Source organism: Lissotriton vulgaris, chromosome 11 (assembly GCF_964263255.1).
Source record: "Lissotriton vulgaris chromosome 11, aLisVul1.2, whole genome shotgun sequence".
NCBI lineage: Eukaryota > Metazoa > Chordata > Amphibia > Caudata > Salamandridae > Lissotriton > Lissotriton vulgaris.
Genome location: NC_141699.1, coordinates 910442850 through 910469724, shown reverse-complemented (window position 1 = coordinate 910469724; position 26875 = coordinate 910442850). Strand labels below are relative to the sequence as shown.

Here is a 26875-nt window from a genome sequence, read left to right as displayed (position 1 = left end):
TTTTCGTATTTATGCACGCTGATGTGCTTTGAACGCTGCACCCCTCCCCTCTTTTGTCTTAGTAGTACTCTCTCTTTGCAGATACTGAAGGGTAGTTAACGCAGGCCTTTACCCCCGTTGTAATCCGTCGTGCCTGCTTGTCTCTCCATTTGATTGATTGTTGTCCAAGCATTTACTGTTTTAGAATTGGTTCTCTTTGGATCATTCTCTATTTACAAACAAGCACAAAGTCGCAATACTCTGTTTAGTCTTTGCAGATAGTGAAAAATCGTGTAAAAAAATAAAAGTAATCGAGCAAAATCAGTAGGCCACTAATTGGATCTCTTTTTGACCTCGCTAAAATAGAAATATTAGGAACAACCCTTCATGAGAAATACGAAAATAGTGAGATGAACTGAGCTCCACACCATGAGGGCTGCAAGACAGCTCGGCTCCATCACCCATCCCGCACAAAATAACGACAAACCCTATGCAAATATTAAAAATATAGACAACACACCAGCAAAGAAACAGGGTAAAACATTTTATTAAAAAACTATTTACATAACGTTGGTTTATAAGATGATGTCAGTAGTGGACCGATGTGTGAATAGGTCGAAAGCAGCACAAGGCTCCAAGATCCGGATGGCAACCTCCTGGATGTTGGGTGCCATAGTTCAGAGTTCTGAGTTTGAGCCTTTTTCAATGCCTGTGCTTTGTTGAATCAAAATGGCGGCTTGACACAAAGCTGACTCAAGCGTTGCTACTGATGCTATGCAGACCAAAACTGGTTTTCAGTTTGTACATTTTTCTAGATTTTTCAATCCAAGTTTGGTTGACTTTGTAGAACGATGGCTTCAAATTTTCAATATACGGTGTGATGGCGCTGACTGGGAGGGGGCGCTTCGCTCCTGCCCCCTCCCCAAGTAAGATTTTCATATGTGAAAGTACGTTAATGGTTTTGGTCCCTGAGTTGCTTCGATGTCACTGCCATTCTCAAATGGCATAAGTTCTGGATGTTGGGTGCCATAGTTAAGAGTTCTGAGCAGTGCTTGTAACACTGTCTGAAGCTTATTTCCACCTACTGCAGCTTCACTATTCTCAAAGTAAGTGAGTGTCGTTTGTGGACCTGACTGCATTAGAAAACAATGTGATATGTTACCTTCCTAAACAGCTTGACGGAGGCCCCTTAGGGGCGGTGTGATGGCCATGGACTCGGAGAAGACGCTTGGCTCCGACACCCTCCCCAAGTCTTATAGCACTGGTGTAGCCTGAGATCGCCCCCGACATAGGCGGCCGGCTCCCGGGGCCGGCAGAACTTTTTGCCTTTTGATGACTCTTCAATTCTGAACCTTGTCCCACAATCCGTTTGACCTGAAGACACGCTGTAGTGGGGCGCCCCTTTACCGTTTCAGTTGCCATTCCGCCCGCTTTTGCTACACTGTGCCTCTTCCGCCATTCAGCTGTTTACCGCCCGCCCTTGCGACTACAGCGTCTCGCTCATCATGTAGTTGAGTTGCTCCCGCTCTTGCGGTGCAGCGATAGGCGGCTGCCACAGGACTCTCAAAATGGCGGCCGGCTCTTCGGTTTTGGGCCTGGTCCACTAAAATGGCCCTGGGACACCTTTGAACTCGGACGCTTCCCTGATAGGGCTTGGGTCCCATTCTCGATAAGCGTCCCCTCAGCCGTGAAGATTCTACAAAAGTCTTGGGGGCCTCCGACTCCCGCAGGCTTCTGGTGGGGAGCGGCTGCCATGATTGCTCGTGGAATGGCCACGACGGAGCTACGAGATGGTAGTGGTCTCATGCTGACGCCAGCTTTAGTCTGAAACATCCAGAAACACTGTAGACTACCAATTCGATCAGTTCCGGTAGCGCCCCAACATGACCCGGAAGAGAAGAACTTGCCCTCCCCTCTTTGACTGATGGTTCTTGTTGCCTGTCCCCTCTGTTGTCATTTAACAGAACTTTTTGGACTGCTGAAAGGGGTTGTGTTCCGAACGCTGGTTGGTGGAGACATTTTGACTATATTCTTGACCTACGTTGTCGCGTAATGCGTTATATGACACGCCGCGTTAGCGCACCCGGAAGTGATCCGAGGCGCGGCGCGCAGCGCGTAACGTAAGCATAACAGGTCATGTGACTTGTTAATAAAACTTTTCATTGGTTCATTTTACTTTTGTTAATTTAATGATGAAAAGCTTGATCATATGACCTAAAAATTACGCTTTTTATTGTTTTCAAACAATATTTTTTTTTCAAACATATGTTATAATATTCCAGGCTAATGTACTTTCCCGGAAAATTTACAACTGTCTTGCAAGTAAAATATATTTCTTTTTCGAGAAAAAGGGCGTTTCTTCCTTCCATGACGGAGCCGTTGAGTAAAAGAGATTCGGCCTGCTGTCTTAGTCGCCGATACGCCTGATTATCAGATTCTTATCGATCACTTTATGTTGCAGACATGAAAAACACAACTGCCCTTGACCATTTATCTTTACTGCGTTCCTACATATTATACCTTTTATCCGTCATGTAATTGGACTGCTTTATTTCACTTGCCTTTTACTGATTCGAAAACAGTGACTAAAAGTAAAAACTTTACCAATGTAAATACTACTACCGTGTTTTGTTTTAAAAACCTTTATTGTGAAAATGTCAGTATACAAATACGGGCCTATAACCACGTGGGCCGGCCACGGAGCAAACTGAAATCGTATATGATGAGGAGACATTTACACTGTAGAAGAACGTAACGAGCGGGCCATTAGGTTGCAAGAAGAAAGGTGTCTAACAGTTGCGGAATCGGTGGACGTACATTTTGTAATTAAAATACGACAGGGCCACTTACAATAACATTTTCTAGATATACATTTGCGGGCAAGGAGTTACGAGTCCCATTTATACCGGCGCCATTTTGGGCGAGGCCGGGCAGGTCCAAGATATAGTCAAAATGTCTCCACCAACCATCGGCCAGACCAGAACCCCTTTCGGCCCTTTATGCTACAAGATGGTGTCTTCCATTCAGAAAATATTGTTGGCAGCATTTTGAAAGGAAACAGAAACAGCCGTTCTCCTAGTGAGTTTCACATTGTTACATTTAGGAAGAATGTTGAAGAGTAGTATGTGGAAAATCTGAAGCCATTTTTCTACAAACTCTCAATCAGACTTGGATGGAAAAAAAAAACATGAAGAATGTACAAACTGAAAACCAATTTTTGTCTCTATAGCATCAACAGTAACGCTTGAGTCAGCTTTGTGTCAAGCCGCCATTTTCATTCAATCAATAGCGTCCCCCTACACACATTCAGGGACCTGGTCGTGTCTTCAGATGAAACGGATTGTAGGAAAAGAAGCAGAAAGGAAAAGGAAAAAAGTTCCGCCGGACCTCGGGAGCCGGCCGCCTATGTCATGTGCGACCTTTGGCCACACCAGGGCAATAGTGAAGCTGCAGCAGGTGCAAATAAGCTTCAGACAGTCTTACAAGCACTGCTCAGAACTCTCAACTGAGGCACTCAACATCCAGGACTTGCCATTCGGATCTTGGCGCCTTGTGCTGGTTCCGACCTATTCACACATCGGTCCACTACTGACATCACCTCATAAGCCAACGGGGCACCCTACACTGACTTTCGGCGCAGCATTGTAGGATGGCCACACCAGTGCGGCAACTTGCTGGACACGACCTCGGTGCCATCCGGATCTCGGCGCGTTCGAGTCACTGTACCGCAAGAGTGACCGGAACTCAGCTGAACACGCCGTCTTTCGGCGCAGCATTGTAGGATGGCCACACCAGTGCAGCAATTTGCTGGACACCACCTTGGGCAATAGTGAAGCTGCAAAAGGTGCAAATAAGCTTCAGACAGTCTTCAACTTACTCTGATTCTTATAATAAACTTCAGATAGTCTTACAAGCACTGCTCAGAACTCTCAACTATGGCACTCAACATCCAGAACTTGCCATTCGGATCTTGGCGCCTTGTGCTGGTTCCAACCTATTCACACATCGGTCCACTACTGACATCACCTCATAAGCCAACGGGGCACCCCACGCCGACTTTCGGCGCAGCATTGTAGGATGGCCACACCAGTGCGGCAACTTGCTGGACACAACATCGGGGCCATCCAGATCTCGGCGCGTTCGACTCACTGTACCGCAAGAGTGACCGCAACTCAGCTGGACACGCCATCTTTCGGCGCAGCATTGTAGGATGGCCACACCAGTGCGGCAATTTGCTGGACACCACCTCGGTGCCATCCGGATCTCGGCGCGTTCGAGTCACTGTACCGCAACAGTGACCGCAACTCAGCTGGACACGCCGTCTTTCGGCGCAGCATTGTAGGATGGCCACACCAGTGCGGCAATTTGCTGGACACCACCTCGGTGCCATCTGGATCTCGGCGCGTTCGAGTCACTGTACCGCAACAGTGACCGCAACTCAGCTGGACACGCCGTCTTTCAGCGCAGCATTGTAGGATGGCCACACCAGTGCGGCAATTTGCTGGACACCACCTCGGTGCCATCCGGATCTCGGCGCGTTGTGCTGCCTTCGGCCTATTCGCACATCGGTCCGCTACTGACGCCGCCTCACGTGCCAACGGATTTTCTACGCTTTTTGTAGCCCTATGCCGCATAACAGGTCATGTGACTTGTTTATAAAACTTTTCATTGGTTCATTTTACTTTTGGTTTCCTAAAGATGGAAGTCTTGGTCATATGACCTAAAAATAACACTTTTCATTGGTTTAGAACATTTTTTTTTCCCAAACGATGAAAGCCCCACCTTGTTTCTGGATCATTCAGACGGAAGCTGGCGTCAGCATGAGAGCACCACCATCTCGTGGCTCCGTCGTGGTCATTCCGCGAGCAATCATGGCAGCCGCTCCCCACCGGAAGCCTGCGGGAGTCGGGGGCCCCCAAGACTGTTGTAGAATCTTCACGGCTGAGGGGACGCTTTTCGAGAATGGAGCCCAAGCCCTAACAGGCAAGCGTCCGAGTTCCAAGGTGTCCCAGGGCCATTTCAGTGGACCAGGCCCAAAACCGAGGAGCCGTCCGCCATTTTAAGAGCCATGTGGCAGCCGCCTATCGCTGCACTGCAAGAGTGGGAGCAACTCAACAACATGGTGAGCGAGACGCTGTAGCCGCAAGAGCGGGCGCAACTCAGCTAGATGGCCGCCACCTGGGGAGGCCCGTTCACGCCGCCTCCCCCACGCCCCCCCCCCCCCCCCCGGGCCGCCGCACGCCAATTTTCGGAGCAGCATTGTAGGATACCAAAACCAGTGCGGCAGTTTACTGGACATCACCTGGGTGCCTGTCGTACATGTTGTGTCAGCCATGGGACACTGGACACAGTCCCATCAACATCTCAACGCGTTCTGCTGCCTTGGGACTATTCGCACAACAGACCGCTACTGACGAGGCCTCCCCCCGCACCACCCGGGACGCCCCACGCTGTTTTTCTGTGCTGCATTGTAGGATCCCAAAACCAGTGCGGCACCCAGGCGACATCACCTGGGTGCCGTCCAGAACTCTGCACGTTGTGCTGCCTTGGGACTATTCGCACAAAAGACAGCTTCTAACCATTGTTGCTTTTTGAGTTGAAAAATGTTTAAATGTTTTTAGTTTTTGTTCCGTTCATTATAGTTAAAAGTTAATAAAGTTTTATAATCTTACTTTGTTGGAGTGTTATCTATTTTTTTTAAAACGGGTGAACAGGGCCTTGAATCGGGTTATTGTCATGTGTGGGCTTTGGAAGTGTGCTGCTGCAGGATCGGACATTTCAAACTCAAATGCACGTTCTTTTTCTTACCTTTCCGAAGCATGGAGCGCAATAGCAGGCAGAGAAAGGGTGATGCACGTGTTGAACACTACCTGACCTGGCAAGTTGCTGGCAGTGCCCCCCCGCCCGCTCCTGAAAGAGGGCACACACACACCGCCGCCCCGAGTACTTCACAAATCTTTAAAAGACCATGCGCTTGTTCATGAGGCTTAAATGGTTTATCACCTCTTCTAGAACCCCTGCATCGACCCTCTGACGTTTCCTGGAAAAATTACCATGTAACACAATACCAAGCCCTGTCAGCTGAAACCCCCAAGGAATCGTGGGGCATATTATCAAGGGGGTTTATCTCCGCTTTTTTGGCTTTAAAAGCCATGAAAGCGGAGATAAAATTATCTCCCTATTACCAAGCTGTCGCTAACACCAGTTAGTGACAGCTAAAAGGAGATAGCGACCATCTTGGGCCCCGCTTTGCATGTCAGTGATACTTATCACTAATGACATGCAAAGTGGCGTGCCAAGATGTTAGCGACTGGAAACAGTCCCTAACATCGCTATCTCCTATTACCAACTTTTGGAGATATTCGCGCTAAGCGCGAATATCTCCAAAATCTAACACCTGCCCTGAGCAGTTCTTAGCCATGTTATCCAATGGGAGGTGGATAACATGGCTAAGAGCATTTGCTCGATAATACATGAATATCGCTGACTTTTCTGCGATAATAGCAAGGTTTATCTGCGATAAAAATCGCCGATATGCGGCGATAATTTTTGTCTCTAAACAAGTTAGAGACAAAAATTATCGCTAGTTGTTCGTAATATGCCCCCGGGTTTTTGCTTGCAGAAATCGGGAGGCGGGAGACTAGCACTGAAATCAGTAGTCACACGCCTGAATCGGGAGGGTTGGCATGTCTGAATTCTCTACAGCTGGGGCCATAAACTACATCCGCAGGGGTAGGTGATAGCCTGGGACCAGCCTGGCATCTAAAATGGCTGCCGTGCACGACAAAATTGTGGCATTGGAAAAAAGGCAAGATGGCGCAGCCGCTGGAAGAGATGTATCAACATATATCAGCCTCCTCAGCCACCCTCAGGAAACATAGGGGATTAGGATACGTCTCCCGCACCCCCTTATACCTAGTAATTTAATTAACGAAGCACAAAATGGCGAATTCCCGTTTCGCTACCAGTTTGCGGCCCGTGAAGCGCTTCTACCGTGAAAAATCATTTTTTTTTTAATTTTCCCCACGGGACCCTTTAATAACCCCAACAACATTCCTAGGGGGTCAAGAGGGTGATACCTTGCCCCCTTTCATTAAATTCCCCCTTCGTTTTTCACCTCTTCTTCTCTCTCGATCCTACCGAGAGACAAGATGGCGGCCGCTCCGGACTGTCACGCAGCAAAAAAAAAAAAAGCTCACGCACAGCCGCTGGAAGAGATGTATCAACATATATCAGCCTCCTCAGCCACCCTCAGGAAACATAGGGGATTAGGATACGTCTCCCGCACCCCCTTATACCTAGTAATTTAATTAACGAAGCACAAAATGGCGAATTCCCGTTTCGCTACCAGTTTGCGGCCCAGTTCGCGGCCCGTGAAGCGCTTCTACCGTGAAAAATCTTTTTTTTTTTCTTTTCCCCACGGGACCCTTTAATAACCCCAACAACATTCCTAGGGGGTCAAGAGGGGGATACCTTGCCCCCTTTCATTAAATTCCCCCTTCGTTTTTCACCTCTTCTTCTCTCTCGATCCTACCGAGAGACAAGATGGCGGCCGCTCCGGACTGTCACGCAGCAAAAAAAAAAAAAGCTCACGCACAGCCGCTGGAAGAGATGTATCAACATATATCAGCCTCCTCAGCCACCCTCAGGAAACATAGGGGATTAGGATACGTCTCCCGCACCCCCTTATACCTAGTAATTTAATTAACGAAGCACAAAATGGCGAATTCCCGTTTCGCTACCAACCAGTTTGCGGCCCAGTTCGCGGCCCGTGAAGCGCTTCTACCGTGAAAAATCATTTTTTTTTTATTTTCCCCACGGGACCCTTTAATAACCCCAACAACATTCCTAGGAGGTCAAGAGGGGTATACCTTGCCCCCTTTCATTAAATTCCCCCTTCGTTTTTCACCTCTTCTTCTCTCTCGATCCTACCGAGAGATAAGATGGCGGCCGCTCCGGACTGTTTAGAATGTTGACAGACACCGGAGAGCCAATCAGCTTTCTGCGCTCAAAGTTCCGTTTCGCGAAAAGTAAGCGAACCGGATCGCTGCCCAGAGCGCTGTTACAGATATATATCTTGATTTAAACGTTAATTTCTCAAAAACTACTGGAGCACATATATTGAGACCTAGCAAAGGCACATCGGGCTAACAGTCCCTACAATTTTGCCAAGTTTCGTGCAAATCCATTCAGCTGTTCGAGCTAAAAGTGAGTCCAACCGCCCTATGGAAATTAAAATGGGAAAAACGTGTTTTGGGACCCCCCTTTTTTCTCGGCCCCCCCTTGACAAAACCCCCCCAAATTTTCAAGGGCTGCTCAGAAACAGAATGTGCCATTTTCCTAAAAATTTCAGCCGATTCCGTCCACAAACGCCAAAGTTATTAGACATAGAATTTTCAAAAATGCCATAGGGAAAAAATCCTAACTATATATACCTACTGGCGATAGCCAGTAGGTAATATATATATATATATATATATATATATATATATATATATATCCCAGCCAAACGTAGAAGGATTGAGCCAAATTTATGCTGCTCCAATATTTTGCTTCTGGTCTATTTCTGTTTTACAAAAAAACATTATTTGGTCGCACTATTTTTTTCTCTGCCTACTATTTCAAACCTGGAAACATTGTAGAGCCTATGGGCCAGATGTATCAAGGCTTTTGCGACTCGCAAAGGCTGAAAATCGCAGAATTTCGGCCTTTGCGACTCGCAAACGGCCGTTTTGCGATATTTGACATGTATTAAAAAATCGCAATTTATTGAATCGCAATTAATTGCGATTCCTTCTTTTGCATAGCATTTAAGGAATCGCAAATTTTGCGATTCCTTAAATGATATGTATGACACATTTTTGGTGTGCGAATTTGTGTAAAAAAATCGCATTTTACCATCAACTTGTAGTTGGTGGTAATTTGCGATTTTTTTTATACATGCCCTAATTGGCATTTGTAAGGGTGGCATGTGACACTCATACATGTGTGCCACATGCACACACATGTAGATTTGAGGGGTGCAGCAGGGTGTCTTTGAGACACCCCTGCACCCTTGAAATAATTCTCAAATTGCGATTAGCAAATTGCGAAATCGCAATTTGAGAATTATTGCACTATCATTCCTATGGGCCTCCTGGCCCATAGGAATGCATTGAAAATTATTCATTATTTGCGAATTCGCAAAATGCGAAATCGCAAATAAAGAATAATAAGGAATCGCAAAAAAATTGCGATTTTGTACATACATACCGTTTTGCTAATTCTAAATAGCGATTCGCAAAAAATCGCTATTTAGGATTCGCAAAACGGTATCTTGATACATCTGGCCCTAAATTTCAAAGGATAACATGGCAGATTTTGTTCTCACTGGGTCCTCGCCGAGAAATCCCACAGGATGTCGGCAGCAGCAGTGTAAGGAGTGTACAGTCAGCACTGGTGTCTTTTGAAGACAAATTCGCCTTTAACGACAGTAAATTCTCAGGCTGAGGCAAAGCACACTCTTGGCAAATCTTTTACCGGCATATTTGCGCAATTTGTTTTGCTGAGCTGCAACCAGGCTGGGGGAAATGCCACTCCAATCTTTCTCAAAATAAGAATGCATTCGTGTCTGCGTGTTATGAGTTGTGTTTAGGGTTTGCACTGCAGCGTATGCATGTATGTATGTGGTATTTATATAACGCAAAACTAGCTGGAAGGCAGTAGAACAGTAAGAATCTTCCTTGGTTGTGGGAAAAATTCCAAGTTATAGTGGTTATTTAATATGGTTTTCAGAACCTGTTGGCACTGTTTACAAGGTGGAAAATCCACCAGTACTTTCTCAGAAATACAAACTTATATAAGGTCTGTTTTTCTAGTGCATGTTCGTCCCTAGGAGGTTTCTTGGCGCTATTGACAGATAACAAGTGCCACAGTGGAGGACCAGATTATGTGGCAGGGTTGACTAAACTATACGCAAGAAAAAGCAAACTGTGCAGCATAACTAGGTACATTTTATGAGAGTATCGCATCATTGTTTTGTAATTTTTACACTTCTTAACTCTGTCTTGATATAGGTTACACACTTCTTTAGTGCCAGTTTAACACTCAAATATAGCAATGAGCAGCAGAAAAGTAACAAGTCAACCTATGAGAAGGGTCCTCCTCTGTGTGGCAACATTGTGTTGTGGTATTTTTAGTAACTTTTGATCCGTTTGCGCTAGAAACATATTTTTTGTTAGAATCTTCAGATTATGCACCAGATGATAATGTGGCAAATGCAACAAATTCATAATTATGTGGAAATCGCGGGAGCCGCAAAATTGGTATAATTCCAGTGGGCCTGCAGATATCCATGAGTTACAACACAGATCCCTGGAGTGGATGCATTAGTTGCTAGACACTGACTGACACACCAAGGACAGATATAGACTAACAATTGCTGAAATATGTTATGGTAAATTAGGATAAAAGGCAAAGCTGTTCTATAGCATCCATAGATTATTTCAACCACCAACACAGAAGAAAGTTTAGATCAGGGGTCTCCAAACCGGTCCTGGAGGGCTGGATCCATGCCAGATTTTTGGGATATCCCCATTGAGATACATGTAGTTATTTTAAAAATCTGGCATGGATCCGGCCCTCCAGGACCGGTTTGGAGACCCCTGGTTTAGATTATTCTGCCCCAATAAGTGTGTTATAGATTTGAGGACCACTAACGTAACATGTTTTATAGCATGACAACAAAGTTACAAATTGCAGCAATTAGTACTCATTCGGATGTAGCTCTGCAAAGATATCCAAAAGGCTTAACTTGTCCCAGACTACAGAAAATCTACGAAGGAGAGAAAGTTGCAGGAAGGTGTGCATATCCCGACAGTCCCTCTACGGCTGTCATTTTGAGTGCATCATAGGCGTATACAGTACTTATCTCACCCAAATAAAATTTGGTACTCTTCGGTTTTGCATTTATAAGGTGTGATAAAATCCACCTATAAGGAGAGTTTCCCTAAAAATGGGGCATAACATGAGATGATGGTGCATTCTACACCAAAATGTGCATATCCCAGTACTTTCCCGCTACATTTCATCTGGTTTGACCCACCCGATATTCAAGGGGGTTAAGACCTTATTGCCCCAGGTAATTACTGTGTGCAGTAAACTCTTCACCACATGTAACTGCAGTCTCACATCTATCTAGCATATTTGTAATCAGAGTCTTTCTCAACTGGAAGAAGTTGGGTTTCTGTCCTGAGACTGAAACACCCTATATCTCACCTTGACCAGAGGCTTGGAGGTAGCACAGAGGAACCTGCATTCTTCATGCTTCTAAAATGTTGTTTATGTCTTTTTTCATTTACCCTGTTCTCTGTATTCTTTCAGTTCATTGCCCCTTATACAGTACTGTAAGCATGCATGTACAGTCATGGCTGGCATGGCTCGCAAGTGGTGTGGCGGGGGGACGGGTCGCGTGGGGAGGGGGGGTTTAATTTAATTTATGTATTTTTTTAAATATTCAAACTTATCTTTCCGCGGGTTGGGTCCTGCGTCCTCTCAGCTCCTGCTCTCCTGCCTCCGTATAGCCAATCACAATGCTGCAATGGCAGTGTTGTGATTGGTGGGGACGCTGCCCAGCCAGGGACTTATGGGGATGCCATGTTCTCCATTCAGGCTGCATTACAGCCTGCATGGAGAAAGGGCAGAGTGTGCATTCTTGGTTTGGGCTGCCCCAGAGGGACGACCAAACAGTCATAGCGCCCTCAGGAGTGGGCACAAAACTCCTCCCCTGCCTTGGCTGCTCGCAGAGCAGCCCCGCCCACTCGACCGTCCGCCCGCAACCAAACATAAATGGTAATAATGGAAAGTTATTACCATTTTATGTTTCTGCTTCTCACACTGGAGAAAGCAGTGGGACGACGCTCCTCCGCCCTAGTGGAGGAGCCACTGGGGCCGGACTGGGAACAAAAACCGGTCCTGGCAAAGTGCTTGGCCAGCCCCCCCAGAGGGTTGAGTGTGCGTCTGAACTGTTTGCCAGGGCCGGTTTTGACCGATTTTGTTACAGGGGTTGATATTGTAGCTATGCCCAAAAAGCAGCCCTGTAACAAAAACGGCACCCCAGGGGCCCAAAGCAGGCCCCCAACCTGGCGGCCCACCGGAGAAATGCCCACTGCCCGCTACTGCCAGTCCGGCCCTGGGAGCCACACCTGTGCATGTAATTTCACTGACTTTCCCTACAGCCTACATCAAACAAACCATTCTCTTAACTTTGCAAAAAAGTTCTGTTTTTAATAAGTCTTCCTATCATAGTATAACATACTTACAGGTCTCTTTCTTAATTTCCTTGTATCATACAGCCAGTACTGTTTTCTCTGAAACTCCCTCAGTACTTTTCGCTTCTTACACCCATTAAAAAAAAAATCATTTTAGCCTTAGACCTTTTGATTGGTCATCCATCCCTCTATCCTTATTGTTGCACATGGCTCAGGGGTTCCAAATTGCACTCCATCTAAACTGGCTTGTGATAACTCCTACTATGAGGCTCTGTACAAAAGCCTAAGCCTCGAGGTAAAGGTCCCTATGTTAGCAAAAATAATGACTTAGTACCATTGCTTTCCTGTAACACAAGCCTCCCTGCTGGTTTGACCATCATAAACCGACCATTCAGAGACCTAACCTGCACATCATTAAACGGTAGATGCAAACTATAACTTTGCACAGATGCTTTCATTTTCTGAAACAAGGTTTGGCAAAACACTGAGGGGTGCCATCATATTCTCATTTATTATCTAGTCTTATGCTGGTTTGTAAGTCTTCCCTAGTTTACTCGAGATACTTAAAATATGCTTACGATCTTCACCAGGTACTCGTCAAATGTCCTCTGTTCCTTTTCTACACCCTTGCCCCATATAAACATTAACCACCACCATTTGGTGTGTCTTTCTACCTTCTGTTGAGCAATACAGAGGAATAACCAAAATTGTTCAAACAAGCCACATGTCCTTCCCACCAGTGTTGGACTAGGCTTTTGAGCACATGGGCCAGAGTGAGGTTTTTTTTGTAACTGTGGGTCATTACAAGCCAAGAAAACCGGCCTACACACTGATCTTTCAAACTGGCCCTTCTGGCAGCACCAGAGTGCCGGGCGAGCCAGTCCAACGCCGCTTCACACCTGTAATCAACTGAAACAAACCTCATCAGCCTGCCTGGGATTTTATTTATATTTATTTATTTATAACAGTTTTCTATAGCGCAAACTAGACCCTTGGGTATCAGAGCGCTTAACATCACATGGTCTATAATAAGAACAGCGTTGTGAAAACACACATATAGGTAACCTGTAACAATATAGAATATATCAGAACGAACATATAGAGGGCAGATGCAAGACTGCCTTCAGTGTCTTCTTGCTGTGGGTCATTATCTATATGATTCCCAGTATGTTATCCAACTGACCCTAACTGTTGAGTCGCCGATGGCCAGTTGTCTACCTACTGGAGGAATTTGTTCATGAGAAACGTCCTAGTTTCCTTCTTGAATGTTGCAGTGTTCGAGATCTTTCTGATGTTTGCAGGGAGTTCCATATTCTAGGGGCTACGCCAGAGAATGATCTCTCATAAGTTTTTTTCTTCCTGAAGATAGGTGGTCTCAGCATCAGCAGATTGGCACTCCGGACAGGTCTGTTTCCTCCTGCAATTTTTATTTTCTGGGCAAGATATCTGGGTGTGTTGTGATGAATCGCTTTATGGGCGATACATGCCATTTTTAGTTGTATTCTGGCTTCATAGGGTAGCCAGTTTAGAGCTTTCAGGTTAGGGGAGGTGTGGTCAAATTTCCTTGATCCTGTGAGAAGTCTAGCCGCTGCATTGAGGCATGCTTTTAAGGGAGCTGTGGAGATTTTTGGAAGGCCTGCAAGTGTTGTGCATCCATATTCAATTCTCGAGATCACCAGTGATTGCACAGCTAGTTTTAGGTCGTTCTCTCATAGAAATGATTTCATTTTTCTTCCCTTGTTTATACTTTCCTCAAAAAACACATAACAGCTATGTTTGGAATACTCAATCAGTCAAGTCTCCCGAAAGAAAAAAAACGTCAAAGTCAACAAGAGTGGAGAGCACATCCCCCTTTTCGGCGACTTAGGCAAATCCATGCACTTCCCAGAAGAGTACGCTGTCAGTATCTACTCCAATATTCCATGTACCCCACCTTCTACTGATTTATGAGTACTCTGATTGCCTTTGAGTACCTTTATTAGTTATTATATGCTATATACAATGAGGGAGAGCTTAATATGCTTATAAACCTGTTATGCTTTTCTTATAGGTGCATTCTGACTTCAGAGCATGCATGTAATAAGTAAATGGCGCTTCTAGACCCTTATAATAAGTGATTTCAGGCAACCAGTGACTTCACCTTGCTCCGATAACACAATAATCTCAGTGGCGGCCGGTAAGTTTAGCAGGGAAGGCAGCAGCCCCAACATCATCACAGAGTGGGATGGGGTCAGTGAGATTGCTGACCCTACCCCACTCTGTGATTAAATGTCACGGATTGACCTTTGACCCTGAGCGCTTCAGGGTTTAAAACTGATGCGCCCAGGTGCAAGGCAATCAGTGACGCTACCCTTCCTCACTGAGGGGAGGGCCTTGGGGACATTTGCTGAGCTGAGGAGGTCAAGCCAACAGGAACTGTGACTTCCTCAGCCCAGCAAAGTTCAGCTCAGGCAGCCAGGAGTCTGCGCATTTAGCGCATGTCTGGCTCCCAGCTGCCTGACCTGAAAATAAACAGTGTCTGTCAGGCTCACCTTTGTTCAGCCTGACAGACACTGTTTGTGAAGGGCAAAAGGTAGGGGGTGTGGCCCCACAGCTCCAATGAACCGATCACTGCTGAACAATCTTCAATCTGCATTAAGGAAGCGGATGCAAACTCTGCGTTTCTGCGCTGGCAGCAGTTTGTAAAACACACTCTGTCTGCCTCACAGAGCGAGTGCCTGGGGAGCCATGCCTCAGCTTCATTCATTACCTCTGGGAGGCAGGCTGTCTGAGGCAGCTTACAGACAGAAGCAGCACAGCACCGGCTCTTCAAGAAAAAAAACAAGCATTGGCAAAGCCAATAGGTTTGGCCATGCCAATCATGCTGAGTCTGTAATTTATATTGTTTTGCAAACATAGCCAATCAGCAATAAAAATTGACAAAAATCTAAAAATCAAGGTGTTGTACAGCAGGGCGGGCACACTAACCTGGGCTCCGAAGAGCACTCCTTTTCAGGTGGCTGAGCAAATATGAACAAGCACAATGCTGTCAATCACAGTGCACGACAGCCAATGAAGTGAGCTGACCCACTACTCCATGCTGTGGCAAGTGGAAGCGAAAAATTACTGAAACTTGATTGGTGAAGAACTCTGATCGAAAGCCCCTGTATGCAAGTATATATGTATGTAAGTATGTATGTCTGTGTATGTATTTTTATCATGCATTTTAGGGAAAACATGAAGTATGTGAGACAGCTAAATCTATTTCTAGAACACCCACATCTAAAAATCATGTATTTCTTGGATGCTGTTTCAGTTGTGCTGATAAAGGACAAATTAGACAGCTGAGGAAAAGATGTCGTACATCTTACACCTTTTCATCAGTCCTTTCTGTTTAGTCCGAACATTTTACATTTTGGTACACTTAGATGTGCTTTCAATATGGAAAGTATGGATGTAACAACCCAGCCATCGATCTGCTGTTGGCCAGTAAACCAGGACAAGCCAAAGGTGTCACACATGACATTTGGGCACTGCACAGCTAGCAATGAAATTATATGAAATAAAATACCCTCTTTCTGTACATAATTAAGGATATTGCAGGCCACTTTGGAGTTCCCACCAATAAAGGCACTTAGCTTTCGGCCTTATGCCTCTTCACAGCTATGGAGCTCCTCGGTGACTTGCCATTAATGAAAATGGGGTAGCCCCGTCGGTCCAGGACCTGGGTATTCTACAGTATTAATAAACAATGGTCAAAGGACTACTATTTTTATAATGTCGCAATTCGTCAACAATTTTATAATTCAAATAATGAAAAATCTAAATTAGATTTTTCATTATTTGAATTATAAAATTGTTGACGAATTGCGACATTATAAAAATAGTAGTCCTTGGACCATTGTTTATTAATACCTCGGTGACTTGCAACATTCTTGTAATGTACTTTAGGGGTTCTTTACCCCGAATATTAGGATCACTTGCGTCATCTGTTTTCCACTTCATATCTGTTCCATTTCTTGCCACCCTCAGTTGTGTATTCATAAAAATAAATAAATAAATCTATAATTGGTTATGCAACTTGATACATACCAGGAGAGCAAGTACAAGTGACATTTTTGCCCTCGTGGTACTGCTTCACGTCGGTGCAGGTCCCATTGTTCTGGCAGGGTTTACTATTGCAGCCGTTAAATTCCTCACAGAAAGGGCCCGTGAAGTCATCTTCACACACACAGGAAAACGCAGCCTGTAAACAAACACAGTGCACCTGTTACGTCAGAGACCCATGTTCTTCAACTAAGCAAACAAAAAAAGAGCTACACAACTTTGCTTTATTATCTTTTCTAAGGGAAAGTTTCAAGCAAGCACACAGTATCCATCGTGTTGCTTTAAATGATTACAGAAAAACTGTAAATGCATATTTTTTCTAGAGTTTAAACATTTTAATTAAATAATCTTCTACAATTTATATACTTAATCTTCATTTACAGAAAAAAAAAACTGTTGCCACAGCACATGACATATTAGCAGTCAATTGGCTCCGAGTCGTAGGAGTGACTTTGCCTTAACAGGAGTAGGTGCACTGTGATTTGTAGGCACCTATTTATAATGGAAATATGGAAACTACAAATTCCAAAATGCATGGTACTGATGGTGCGAAAACCGAGCCTCTCTAATGACCGCCCTTATGACATCACGTTAGTTTCTACCTACGTATTATTAAAATAACGTACTCTGAATTAATTGCATTTAAATATGTCGCAATTAGTTCTACATGCTGAAGTCTTTATTTTCTAGTTATTTTCTTTCGTGTAAGGTTTCCTGTACAATTTGATAACTTGAACATTTAGAAGAGCGGTTTAAATGTGTTTTGATAAATGCATGCCTGTTCTAGTTTCATAACTCCGTAGTGGTGCAAGAGCACCTGGAATGTATTACAACTCATCCAATAGGCAATTGGTTTTAAAAAGACAATGACCCCAGCTGCCTTCTACGAGTAGAAGGTGTGGAGTCGGTGTCTAGGACCCTGGGGACACCAACCAACTGCCAGAACAGAGCACGGGCAGAAAGTGACTATAGACGGAGGAACAGGAAGTGCACACTCTCATGAAGAGGCAGAAGAAGGAAGTGCACTGCAATTCGGAGCCATCCCTAATTAATTAAAAGGAACTGTCAACTGCTGGAAGAGCAAATATCGGAGCTGGAGATCAAACAAGCGTGCGCTATCAGCTCAAAGGACCATCTGTTTGGAATTTTCATAAAAAGTCTTGAGCAGAACGGGGAATAAACTGTTTCCTTCCTACGCAGACTATTTACAGAATCATCTGTAGGTCAGGAGCCATTTTCTGTCTCAGTCGCCCCTCCCTAGGTTGCGGGGATTCTGCTCATGCACAGAGTTATGCGCAGGAAACCAGGACCTCAGTGAATTGTGGTGGACAAAAAACTCACCCCAATACCCAGAACTCCTATCCAACTAGCATCAGTGTCTCATTCGTTCTCCGTCCTACAACGAAGCTACCAATGATTAGACAACCCAGAACAAGCGACTTAGAATACTCTCAGGAATGGTGGGAATCAAGAACACTCTTTCGTTTTTATTCTCATACAAGTCCACAACATGAGTAATCGGAGGCACAGTAAAGTTTAAAATGTTTATTTTTACTACGTGCTCTAAGATGCAGTATTTTGGCTAACAAGAGCAGGCATATGATTAGAAATAAAACAATCAGCATTGTTACAATTCCATAAAACACAAAAGGAAAAATCATGTTATAATGATAGTGGAAACAGGTCTTAAAGCGTCTGTGTACCACCCTCCCCTGGCTCGGAGCTAGTTTTATAATAATAGAAGGTCTCTAGGTTTAAATGGAGGAACCGCATGCCTCCAAGATCAGCTGAGGTGAATCACATCACAGGATCAGTAACGCTCCCTGTAGATGGAAAGGTTTTTCTCCAAGTGCCTGAAAACATGCATGCAGTGTAATATTAAAGGCACTCGAGTTTCAGCTATTCGCAGCTGTGTGCGTGTTGTGTCTAGAGCGTGGGACGATCAACCTGAATCAACAGCATACATTGTTATTTGACCTTGAAAACTGCAGCACAAATTGTACAGACCGAGGTTGCCCTGTAAGTCTGGGGATGTGGAAAGCAGACCGTTGTCATGTGAAGAAAATCAAGCAGTTTAACTTACAACAGATACATGTAGTGCTGTGTGCAAAAGTGGCAAAGTGGCAAAATGGCGTTTAAACTTCTAATACGCTCATGCTAACATAGCAATGTGTGCAGGCAGAACCCGGTCTTCACTACACCTGTAACCTATTTTCAATTGCTCTAATGATGCAGGTGACTTGACAAAAATCCCCTGCCCAACCCCTTCAACAGCAAAATAAATAAAACTAATGAAAGCTGCCAGTAATAAGGCAAAGTAGAAGAATGTGAGGAAAAAGCGAAAGGCAAATTGCAGAATTACCAAGAGGAAGTCCTAAATAATAGTTTGCACTGACAGACAACCACTCAACTACTGGGGTCAATAGGGCAAACAATAAAACAATCAAAAATATAATCTGTCAAGATGCACAAGATTATAATATGTCCCTCCTCCATCCGAAAAAGAAATACAAGCGCAGGGGCGGCTCAATTAGGGCGGAGGAACGTCGCCCCCCCTGCTTTCAGAGCAGTGCAGAGGAGAAATACAATGATAATAACGGGAGAGTAATATCATTTTATTTTTCCTGTTGATAGGTGCAGGGAGGGTGGGGCTGGCCAGAGCAGTGGTGAGCACACTTTTAGTGTGCATGACTGCTTGGCCAGCCGTCTTGGCCAGGCCAAACAGTCCTGCGCACTTTACATCTTCCCCACCAGTCTGCATTACACAACCTGTTGGGGAACATGCCCAGGCTCGCTGTCCCTGTCTGAGCGCTGAACCACAGCGCTCAGACCAATCACAACGCTACATTGCAGCCTGGTGATTGTCTTAGGGCAACTAATCACAACGCTGCATTGCAGCGTTGTGATTGGCGGGGAGCCTGGGTGCTTCCTGCTGCGACGGAAGAGAGGCGGTGCAAAGGCAGCAGCTGGCAACGCGAGGAGGAGGCAAGTTTTCTTGTTTTTTTTTGTGGTTTTTTTTTGTACTCACCTTTCCCCTCCCTCACCACCGTTGCCTACTGACCGCCTCTGTACAGGAGCAATTAAACCCGCTGACCCTCAAATTTGCAAGTTCCATGCTTCATTAGGAAAGTATGTTTTCTTCTCATGCCGTTTCGACAGTAAGCTCTAATTGAATGTTTGCCAACGTAGGGCAATCTCAAATCTCTAACGTGTTCTTGAGATATCAGATCTCTTTGCAGACAAAAAATCCTAAGGCTCCTGCAAAATTACCTTACATCTTTCAAAAAAAGAGTGGTCTCCTTCCTTAACAACCAAGATCTTTCCACAACGCAATTAGAATGTTGGTCTAATGTGATCCCCTTAACAGTGCTGCTGGATAGTGACAGGCTTCACGTAAATGGTTTCGAGGGTGTGGGAATGCAAACTAAGCTTTCAGCCCAGCAGTTCCTGAGGCAGGACTTTGACAGGGGAGTTAATTCCCCGGCCATTCCATCTAACCCAAATGGCCATGAGCACAATAGTGGTTCTGCCGACACACTCACAGTACCCATCTACCAAGGAGATAGAAAGATATGGAACCAAAGCCTGACCAAAGTGGATAATACAAAAACTGATGACTCCTGGTCTTTGCTCTCCAGGAACTTAAATGAAAATAATTTGAATAGTGTTTCCAAACTCAGTTTTTAGCGATAGCTTAGAGATTAACTCTTGGAAATTGGCCGGTCTGGAAATTTCCAAGCTAAGTAACCTGATGCGATTCTGTCCATCTATCATTTTTCTCCAGGAGACTTGGTCCGTATCTAATTTTTTTGGGACAATTAATATTTTATTGATGTTCCAACTATGAGGGTCAGGAAAGGCCATGCTAAAGGTGGCCTTTCTATCCTCCTTTTGAGCTACAGGGGGACTTTGAAATAATACATCATCCGAGCAACAATGGTGCAGTGCATTAAAATTAAAGTTCCCAAAGTGAGTGATCATTCTGCAGATACTTTATTTCTATTCAACATCTATGTTTCGACCGGCCTAAAAATTCAGTTCTCTTCTGAATGAGATATTTGAATTGATGGAGTCCATTCTTGAGTCTGGAGGAAACTGCCAATTGATAATTATACGTGATCTCAATGTAAAAATCTCAAACACCTTGATAAAAGCCCATAAAAACAAGGATCTGGAAGGAGCCTTCTCCATTCCTGATCCAGTCTTTCCACCTAAGGCAAAGGCAGATACGTGTGGAAGAATTTTATTGGAATCGCTGCATGGAGTAAACGGTCTAATCCTAAACTGAAGAACTGATTTACCGGGTGCTCACACCATAAAGGGGGTTACTGGCTTCTCAATTATCGATTGCATCATAACTAGCTATGATCTATTTCAGTAATGTTCTTATTTTAAATCTTAGTTTGTTCAAGGCAGTGAGCATGCATTATTGAGTTTAAAACTCTAATTGTAACTACATCAAAAGTCATCTGCATCTCTAACAGAAGGAAACAGAGAGGCCATTATAGCCTCTAATCAAGGTTGAATTATTTGGAACTCAAACAATATAATTAAGATGACTTCAGTAGCCTCATCACCGTGGCCTTATGATTCACTCAAAGAAAGAAACACCCTTTAGACATTCGAAGCCATAATTTCAAATACTGTCCATCAGATTCAGAGAAAGTGGGTTTCTTGAAAGAAAACCTCCCATTAAATATGCACAGTAAGTCGAACTTTCTTGAAAGTTGAACAGGCTCATCTGTCACCGGTTTATTTATTTTTCATTTACAAAGGGCAAAGAAATTCGAGCTTTTCAAGGAGAAGGGGGAACATTTGTTTTGTAAACAACCAAAATATAATGGATAAGAACTGGATAAACTTGTAGCAAGCAATCCTACAAAAAGATAGAAAAAAGATTCTCTCCTATCTCCCTATAATTATCATGAAATTGCCCTGCTTGAGGCAACAGGGCAGATCTTTGCCTCAAGCGTTTTGGACCGCCTCAAGGAATGGGCATACTCAAAGGGTATGATACCGTTAGTCCAGGCGGGTTTTAGACCCAAACACTCAGTGACTGATAATATCACAAAAGTACAAACTGGTATTGACAAATATGTGGTGTCTAAGTCGTAAGTTGTATACTCCTGATTAGTAGACTTCCCTACTGCTATTGATAGGGTCGTTGGACCTACCCTTTGGAAGAAACTAGTGAGGCTGACGATTCCTAGCGACCTATTAAGACTTATTACATCATACATCCACCTGGTGCTGAGTTTTACTGGGGGGGGGGCTAAATTCTAGGATTTTAAAACAAAATGGTCTGAAGCAGGGCTATATTTTAGCTCCACTTTTGTTTTCAATATTCACCTGCCTGTTGTAAGAATATTGACAATTTCCCAGAATCTGGATGTCCTTTTTGAACATGCAGAAAATTATTTCTTGAAAACAAATATTTCCAAGACTGCGGTGGTACCTTTCAGAGGAAAGAGACAGTATTGCCCTTTTAATTGGAGGTTGGGTGGAAGGCCCGTGGATTTGGTAACAACATATATATACTTAGGAATGGTCTTTTCTCAGATCCTAGAAAGTACCTCTCACTTTTCTCATATAGGCTTCAAGGTAAAGCTTACAAAGGCACCTTTAAAAGATTTTATTGGTCTTCGGGCAGGCAACACTTTAAAATTCTCATAGGCATCTGTCGGGCAAAGATACCTACCATTTATTCTTATGCACTCAAATATATCCCCATTGGCAAATTGACTGTTTTAAACATATTGAAATGGAAGGTTCTATGGAAGATAGTATCCCTGAGTCAAACATTACCATCCAACTATTATGCTTAGAGCTTCTCCCTCCTCAGTGCGTACTGTAGATCCTTTGCAAGTGTGATTAGATGGGCCTATAATGTACAGCACGCATCAGAAGGGCCATTAAAAGACCTTTTAGGGAATTAAACTTTTAATTGAAAAGTGGGATCTCACACTTTTATAATAACCTTGAGATTGCACTTTCAAAATTCCAATTTTCTATTGTTCATTTTCAGTTATGTACACCAGCACAACTAAAATTGTTCCTGAAAAATATGATGGCCAGACTAAGTTATGCATGGGGTATTGGACACTGATCTTAGTTAAAATATTACAAACCCTATTCTGACAGTATATTGTTTAAGCAGAACCAAGAATATTTGAACTTTACTTTGGGGCATAGTACTAGGCAAGTTTTAATCATGTTAAGAGTAGGCATTTTACCTTTAAACAATTTTAAAAAGAATCGGTTTAACACAGGAGATAAGACTGGGTGTGATTCAAGACATCAAGCACACTCCATGCGTCTGTCCCAGTAAGCAAGTGACAGAGGATATGAATCATTTTCTAGAACCTTTGTGTTTTAAAAATAATGTATTTAAAGTCAATGCTCTGATTACCTTCGCGAAGACACCGCCTGGTGAATTTGTGTGTTACAATCTGTATACATTTAGTTAATCGTTTTTACCTATGTATTAATAATATGCTTGTTCAGAGGCTATCACATCCTTTATTGGTCCCTTTAATTGATTATTTATGATTGTAAACATTTTTGATCTCTGATTAAATCCATATCAATAAAAAATAAAATAAACTTGATGGAGGCACCGAATAAAGTAACTCACCTGACTCCATCTGCATGGTCTCCATGTTTCATTGTGACTAGCAGGCAACGCAACACGTAGCTATGCCCTCACCCCTACTCGTCATTCCTATAGGCCAACTCTCCAAAATCACAAAAGTTTCACATACTTTTACCCGGACTACGAAATGGGAACTATATGGGGAGGAGTGGCCCAGTAAATTGACGAAGATCTGGGAGTCATAGTTGAGATTCTATGGCATGGGCCATGTGGATGGAATGAAGAGTCTTGGAGAGTCCATCACTTATGACTTATCCCTTCACTACTGTCATTCATGATGTGCGCAAGAACTCTGAATCGCTGACACCCTGCCCTGCAAGTCAAATAAATCTAGACATGCCTGGAATAACCTTTGCATGTAATTGCAAATCATCAAACCGCAAACTGATAATGTTTTTGTGACAATGTATAGTAATATTGTGAAAAAATCACTACATATATTAACAGCAGAAAAATGAGTGTCTTATTTGGGTTGGCATTCTTTTTTTCGAATAAATAACCAGCACTGTAATGCACTTTGCTGAACTATGCATAGCATACGTAAAGTAGTATATGTATGCTTTACCATAGGGGCCCAAAGGAAGCTGGAACACATGAGGCACTACATTATATTACAATGGTATCGAAAGAAACAGAATGTAAATTAAAACAATAATGTCCCATTGAATTACTGCTTATTTTCTGAAGTGCGTATTCACTGGGGGAGACGTTTCTTAAGGAGGGTAGCATATCTTTAAGTTTCTGCCAACTCAATGGCGCTCTTTGATCTATGTCACAAGGGTGAAAGGCTGAATGCACCCAATGGGATCCAAACCTGTGATCACACATATAAATATATTACCCTAAAACAGATGCATTCCACCAGTGGTTCTTTGCTTTTTGACTTCTGAGGACCACCACTTAACCCCTTCGATGCTCATGACAAGCTCAGCTCGTCATGAGGCACAGTGCTCCTGTGCTCATGACGAGCTGAGCTCGTCATGACCACACCCGTTTTCATTATGGCCCAGCACAGGAGAGGGATACCATCAGCAGGGATGTGGTTAATGATCACTGGAACCCAGGGACCCCACTGAATTACTATTGTGATCTCGGGACCCCCACTGAGTCATTACTGGAAGCCGGGACCCTGGCCCGTCCAATTTCAATGATTTGAGCACAGAACAACATACAAAAAAATACAAAAACAAGCATTCATCAAAAAAATATACAAATTATGAAATATTTTAATTAAAAAAATAATATTAAAAAATCTCAATTTTAATGGGATGCTTGAAGCCTTTGTAAATTGAAATGAGACCACTGATCGTCCATACAATATTTTGTTTGAAGCACTTATACTGCTCCCACAAATCAATCTGAGTATACTACCAACATTTTTAGCCTCCAATTTCAAATTCCTTCACATTTACAGATCATTATAAAATGATCGATTGTAATTTATACACACTTTATTAACCTGTTAATATTATTTAATTTTCTAAGCAGTAGTGGATCCCTTGAGTAGGCTTTGCGGATCCCCACGGGTCCCTGGACCACAGATTAGGAATCACTGCATTTGACCAATGACCTGCTAAAATGAAACCAACATATGTAATCAGAGGAACTAAACACTGTGATGCAATTTATTTATCTATAAAACAAATTTGAAACAAACTGTCTGGGTGAGCATTTCCAATTTAAAAGAAGAAGCATGAAACTGAAAAATGACACTCATAAGACAGAAGAAGGTCATCGTATTCAGACCAAGGACTAAAGATAACACATTTCAACGATAGTAGCTAATTCCTACAAGGATGAAAAGAGCATTCACAAGCCTCAAAGAAAACAAAGAACCAACTCCATCTCAGATTGCTCTATATACTTAGGGCACAGATGGGCATTGGCGGGTTTGGCAAGGGAGATCTACTAGAATCAATTTCCACTCCGGCAACGTTTAACAATTGGGCTAATGACTTAGAGTTAGCTCTCAGTCTCTAGAAACAGACATCAGTATATCAAAATAGAAACCTTAGGATCCAGCTTCTTCCATCTTTGTTGTGGCTCTTCAGGGAGCAGCACTGTCACCGATGGCCTTTAACCTGTTCACGGAACCTGAATGGAAGCCAGCGGGGATCCTGCCACTGGACTCCTACTGAGAACACCAAAACGGAAGGGCACTCAGTACATTAAAAAGCTCACCATTGTCAGTGGCCAAAGACATAAATCTGGTGAGAATCTGCCCCTGTCTCCTAATGACAACTCTTTACTTGAATGTTGACCACACAGCAGACATACCTTTCTCCCCAAACCCACCCCCATCCCGTGGCACCTTAAAACTCTAAATTCAAACCAGGCTCAAGGCTGTAAACCTGGACTAATTATGTGGCCCCTATTTGGCCTTCCCCTTACCTTTATATCCCACACAGCTATGAAAGTACAATCAGCCTTGTTCCTACGTAGCAATATGCTGAAGGTCACATCTTGCAGGTGTTCTTATGATATATCTGTGAAGATGCTTTACACTTTATTAATATGTTGTGCATGATTTGCACTGAATTTTGTACCAAAATGGGGCTACTATTCAATCAAATATGGGAACGACATAGGTCACAACAATCTGTTACTATTTTTCTAAGAATTATTCATCAATATTTTTAGGGCATACACATGTATCCATTTGCATTATAGAATTGGTACTGTAGAGAAACAGTTGTCATTGAAACTGTAATAATTTTAGAAAGCATCTCTCTATCAGCAAACCACTCCTGTGTAAGGCAATCTGGTAACGATCTGCCCATCAGAGAGCACATGGCGCTTGCAGTTGCAACTAAAAATATGTAGATTCTATTTATCTTTAAAAAAAAAAATGAACAAGAAACTCAAAAGTAATCGAAAAATTCATCTCTTTAACCAACCCCAAGGGTTATTAAAAAGCATACAAAAAGACAAACAACTCTGACAGTCATCAACATCAAACAATGACAACAGAATGCAAAAGTTTTCGCGGGCCATGAAGCTTGTTTGAGTGCTAACAATATCAACCACGCACCATATGTGAGGCATGATGCTATTATTATACACCAATCATTTTAGGGAAAACTGAGAAAATGTGTTTTAGCTACTTGTGAAATCAACTGAACTTTCCCGCATTCATTTTTCACACATTTTCCTAATGCTTTAGTTATTTTCAGCACCTCGCACTCCCATTCGACAAGGCGCAGTTTCTTGGTTGAAACGTTTCAAATCACTATGGTGTGAAAAATGTGTGTTTTCTACCAAGAAAGATCTTAAATATTAATACCTCTATGGTGACTTGTTCAGTGATAAGTCATGGTATTTTGCAACAATATAAAGGTCTTCATGTATTTTAGATATGATTGTGAAACTCCCCGAAACAGAGCTACTTTTGTTGATGGGAGCACTATCACACACCTTGGTTGTTGCCAAAGAAACTACCTGGTCCCTATATTACTAATTTAATATTGAACTGTAAAAGTGTTTTCAGTGCCTGAAGAGTCTACACAGACCGGTGGCATGAGTGCAAACTCAGCCCTCTGTATGTGAACTTGGAATTATCATCTGTGTGTTTCAAGTGGGATAGGAATGCCCAGATGAGGGGCACACGCTCACTGTGTCACTTGAACCAAGTTGGACCCGGCTGATGAGCCCATAACTAGGGCGAAACCAGTCCTGGGTTGCTTGTGTTCAGGTTGAGGGAGGACCTGGCTTGGCAGATCCAGCTGGACTGTTCCCTTGAGGAACAAGCTCAAAACTGATTTGCATATGACTGGGTCCAAACTGAGAAGGCATGTTGAGCAAAAGAACGATGTGTTGGAGTGCTACCCCAAGTGAATTACAGGGGTTAGACTTATTGCAAGCAGCCTCCCATCACCTTTTGTGTGTTTCTTGGAATTATAATCTGCAATAG

At 43.4% G+C, this 26875-nt stretch overlaps 1 protein-coding gene across 1 annotated transcript in view; it reads right to left on the bottom strand.

Moving 5' to 3' along the window:
* Positions 1-26875, bottom strand: part of DNER (delta/notch like EGF repeat containing) — a 1176744-nt gene that overhangs the window by 418726 nt on the left and 731143 nt on the right. Inside the window, exon 6 of the mRNA XM_086942563.1 lies at positions 16299-16452. Within this exon, the coding sequence (XP_086798689.1) occupies positions 16299-16452 (154 nt within the window). The remainder of the gene's footprint in view (positions 1-16298; positions 16453-26875) is intronic.